Below are 4,713 nucleotides of genomic sequence, written 5' to 3' on the forward strand. Positions count from 1 at the left end.
ATCAGGCTATAAACTCCATGATAAAGGTGCTTTTAAAGTATTGAGTAAATGGATCATCATTATGTCATGAGGACAAGTAATGCATCTTATTTATCTACGTATCTCCTCAGTGCTGTGATTAATAGTTTTATATCTTTGCTTATTCAGATGAGGAACTCTCCTTATCATCCCCAGCCCCACTTGGTGCTGAAAATCATATTGGCAGACATTCAGCTCCAGTTATTGTACCATTTTTCTCTCTTCTTCCTCTCCCCACAGTCTCCCATAGAAACTCTTCCCCAATGAGAGCTCATACTTCCATCCCCAGCCAACCTCTCTTCTTGTCTGCTTATCCCCAAAATCTCTTTGAATTCAGTTCCATGTTGCTTCTTCCTCTCTTCAACCTTTCTGTCCTTAATAGACTTTCTCCATTTTTGGGCTTCTTACCTGCCCTCTGTACCCATCAGCTTTGCCTTCCCTTGTTCTCCTCCTTCCTCTCCTCCTTCCCCTTCTCATCCTCCTTGGTGGATTCCCTTTCTTATCTGTGCCCATTGTTTCTATGTAATCTATGTTGGTCCCCTGCTCCCCTTTATCTCATTTTCATGAATTTCTGTCAGGCTCTGGGCTCCCCTCCCCTGTGTGCCAACCATCCCTCCCTCGGCTGTTTTTCCCTGCTCTTCTCTTTCATCCTCTCCTCCAGACTGTGAGGATGATTTTGAGATCTGTCAGCACCATCTGCTCATGGGAGCAGTGTGCTTCTTTGGGAGTGTCCTGTTCTTGCCCTGGCACTTCCCCCGAGTACAAGAAACTGACATTTATATTTTGTGTCAATTGTTTCAGATTGTGAGCCAAGAACTGAAAACAAGGTGTTGACTCAAAACAGGACATTTTTAAAGACATGCAATTAAAGGAAGTGAAATTCGAAAAACTCACAGGAGATGTTCCTCAGGGACCTGAGTTTGGAGAAAGCAGTGAATTTGAAGGTAGGCTAGAGAAATAGTCAAGAAATACTGAAGGGGAGAAATCAAGTAAGACCTTTTCCCAAGAAAAAAATTGTAGGCAAGTAACAGTCATCCTCAAAAGATCTGCTTTAGGAGACAAAGCCCAAGAATATCATGAATTTGGGAAAAGTTTCATTCCTGGCTCCAAACATGTTCCACATCCAAGAATTTCAATAGGAGAAAGATCACATCAGGGTGATACATGTGGCCCAAGCTTCAAACAGAATTCAGATTTAATTAAACATCAGAAAATCCATGCATCAAAGAAATTCTTTAAAAATAATGAATGTGGAAAATCATTCAAAAAGGGCTCGGTTCTTGAATATAAGAAAGCTAATGCTGTGTGGAAACCCTATGAATGTAGAGAATGTGGGAAAACTTTTAGCCGGAGCGCAACTCTCCTGGAACATCATAGCATTCATACAGGAGAAAAGCCTTATGAGTGTAGTGAGTGTGGGAAAGCCTTCAGTCATAGCTCTACCCTGATTCAGCACCAGAGAATTCACACTGGAGAGAAACCTTATGAGTGTAATGAATGTAGAAAAGCCTTTAGTCGGAGTTCAAATCTTATTGAACATCATAAAATTCACACCAAAGAAAAACCTTATGAATGTATAGAATGTGGTAAAACCTTTAGCCGAAGTTCAAACCTTATAGATCATCAGAGAATTCACACTGGAGAAAAGCCACATGAATGTCATGATTGTGGTAAAGTTTTTAGTCATAGCTCAACACTCATTCAACACCAGAGAATTCACACTGGAGAGAAACCCTATAAATGTAATGAATGTGGGAAAGCCTTCAGCCGGAGCTCATCCCTTATTGAGCATAAGAGAATTCATACTGGAGAAAAACCTTATCTGTGTAATGCATGTGGGAAAGCCTTTAATCAACGGTCAGGACTTCTTCAACATCAGAGGATTCATACTAGAAAATAATCCTGTGATTGTAACAAATGTGAAAGAAAGCTTTAGTCAGACTTGTAGTTTGTTAAATTCACATGGAGTTATAACTCCATAAAAACTGTAAGTCATTTAAGGACAGAACCTGTTTAAGGCATCTTACCCATTTATAGAAGCACAGACCTTCAATAAATAGTTTTTGTTTGATAAATGGGATGAGTATGTGAAAGTTTTTGCTTAGAGATTACTTTTTATTCTTATCAGAGACTTCATATTTGTCAACTATCTACCATGCGACCTAGTACATTATAGTCTATGGGGAGATGAGGGAGAAAGCAGTATGGTCTTGTGGAAACATTAATTAGTGATTTCTAAAAACTTGTCTTCATGATGCCTGGATTCATGTCCCAAATCTGTTACCAATTTATGTCATCTCTAGCAAGTTATTTGGGCTTGCTTGGCCTTGGTTTGCCAACCTGTGAATTGTGGATAATAATACTTGTTTTATTTACCTTACCAAATTTTGTTTTCTTAAGAGGTTTTTTGTTTTGAGGGTGTTTTTTTTCAGGATATTTTTATACTTAAAGAATCTGCGAGTTTTTTTAGTGTGTAGCCTTGTTCACCAGAATAGATCACTGTTGTTCTACAATTGAGTAGGTAATTTTCAAGAATTATTATAGCAGAAAAATTTATCACACCTTCCCCACCTGGTAAAGATGAGCCTTTCCAACTTAGCTTGGCTGGTCCTCAAACAAAAGACATGCAGTATATCGTGAGTACTATTCTCAAAGCCTTTCCATTTGCTTGAAACTACAAGAGCTGAGGCTCCATCTGAGTAAGTAGCCTTTGAGAGCACTGGGTCACTTCTAATGAGAAGGCATCAAATGTCAGTGGAGAATAAAATGAGAACAGATATGGGGAAAATATGAGAGTCATGAACATCTTATGTGTTGTTATGATACTGAAAAAGGTCAGAAAAGAAAAAAAGGAAAATTTTCAAGAGAGAAAAAAACATAAGGAACATTTATAGGACTATAGGATGGCCAAAGGTTGAGAGTGAGATAGGGGTAGATGGGAATCAATATATAGCAAGTGAAGTCAATAGAAAGTGTGGAGCTTCTCAGTACCACCTAGTAAAATGTCACTGAATCAATCCAGTAACTGCGAGACTAGTCAGAATCAGGGACAAATGTGAAAAACAGTGATTTTAAGGATCGCTCCTTTTGAAAGCTTTTTTGATTCCACCATGAAAGTTATCTCTGACTTCTTCAGATATTACTAAATATTCCTGTTTTGACTTCTCCTTTTTCCAATCACATTTTATTTTGTCATATTTATGTACATGCCATATCCTGCACACATGCAAACACTCATTAAATTGTAAGCTCCTTGAAGAAGGCAAGAATTGTGGATGAGTATGAATGAATCATCTTTATATCTCTAGCTCCTAACTCATGCCAGCACAAAGCATATACTAAATATTGGAATTTGAGCATTCTTTTCAAATATATAACAGCTACATTAGGAAGTCTTGAAATCTAGCTAATCATTGTACTTGATAGGCATTGAAATTAGTCATCAGTTGTCATTAGTGTGCTTGATAATGTTTTCTGTCCTCCCCGTCCCATAACATTTTAGTGGGGAAACAAGATTTTTAAGGCTAGAAGAACTTTTGAGTCAATTTAGTCCAATCTCTTCATTTTTTTCTATAAGGAAGGTAAGGCCTGTAAAGATGGCAGTTTATTATGATGAGACGAATACTGAATTTGAGTCACAGAACCAGGATTTGAGTCCCAACACCTTTACTTGCTATACATGTGATCTTGGACAGTCACATTACTTCTACGGGACTCAATTTCCTCATCTGTGAAGTGAGTTTGGACTATGTTTAAAGACCCTTCCAACTCTTAATCCCATTGTCCTAGGTTAAGTAGCTGGTTTAAGGTTAGGAAGCTCACCAAAGGTCAGTAGCAGAGTCTTGACTGTGATAAAAAAGACTCTATTGTATTGTGATTTCTTGCCATTTTTGGACTGTGAGTGACATTCTGATTAAGGTCAATCAAGTCAATCTCTCCCAGACTGACACTGGAGACTGTATATAGAAAGCCAACATGCTACAGAAAGAGAACTGACCCTAAAATCAAGGGGATGAAAATTCAAGTCCTAGTTCTAATTGCTGGTTATGCATCATTTCTCTGAACCTTACCTTCATCTCTAAAATGATTATAAGATTCATATACCTACCATTTAACATAATGAGGGAAGTACTTTGTAAGCCTAAAAACTCACTGTATGAGCCGTTTTTTTTTTTAACCCTTACCTTCCGTATTGGTTCCAAGGCAGAAGAGTGGTAAAGGCTGGACAATGGGGGTTAAGTGACTTGCCCAGGGTCACCCAGCTAGGAAGTGTCTGAGACCAAATTTGAATCCAGGACCTCCTGTCTCTTGGCCTGCTTCTCAATCTACTCAGCTATCTAGATGTCTGCTATTAGCTCTTTTTCTTTAATGAAATATGAAACTGAAAAATCAGAATCGTAGAAGCTGGGTATCCTGATGTTTGGTTCATAGAGCATGGGCAAGTATGCTGGTACTCCTAGTCCATGTTCTCTGTAGGCCTATGTAATAACCCCATGAGATTTTTAGGATAGTCATTATAAACAAGACAGGGACTAATGTTTGAACACATCAGGAAAGATAAACTTAGGTGGCTGGAATTTGGGGGCGAGTGATAAATTAAAGGAATAATGGGGTTTGGGCTTATAAACATAGAACTTGGGAAGTGATTTCTGGAGCATGCTAAAAAATAGTTCCAAGTCCCTGAAGTTTGAGATG

General features: G+C 38.4%; 1 protein-coding gene across 1 annotated transcript; it reads left to right on the forward strand.

Moving 5' to 3' along the window:
* Positions 1 to 877: 877 nt before the first annotated feature.
* On the forward strand, positions 878 to 1,918 carry LOC123254080 (zinc finger protein 3-like). The gene is made up of 3 exons (XM_044683151.1): positions 878 to 962; positions 1,074 to 1,688; positions 1,779 to 1,918. The coding sequence occupies exons 1-3, from the start codon at positions 878 to 880 to the stop codon at positions 1,916 to 1,918; spliced, it is 840 nt and encodes a 279-aa protein (XP_044539086.1).
* Positions 1,919 to 4,713: the final 2,795 nt, after the last annotated feature.

The sequence above is a fragment of the Gracilinanus agilis genome, unplaced genomic scaffold, assembly GCF_016433145.1.
Source record: "Gracilinanus agilis isolate LMUSP501 unplaced genomic scaffold, AgileGrace unplaced_scaffold14278, whole genome shotgun sequence".
Taxonomy (NCBI): Eukaryota; Metazoa; Chordata; class Mammalia; order Didelphimorphia; family Didelphidae; genus Gracilinanus; species Gracilinanus agilis.

What these genes read in the sequence shown, in the direction of transcription:
- LOC123254080 (XM_044683151.1), top strand. Translation starts at nt 878, where the DNA reads ATGCAATTAAAGGAAGTGAAATTCGAAAAACTCACAGGAGATGTTCCT. An exon ending in AGAAAGCAGTGAATTTGAAG is followed by an intron (nt 963 to 1,073) that starts GTAGGCTAGAGA and finishes GATCTGCTTTAG; the next exon opens with GAGACAAAGCCCAAGAATAT. An exon ending in ACATGAATGTCATGATTGTG is followed by an intron (nt 1,689 to 1,778) that starts GTAAAGTTTTTA and finishes AATGTGGGAAAG; the next exon opens with CCTTCAGCCGGAGCTCATCC.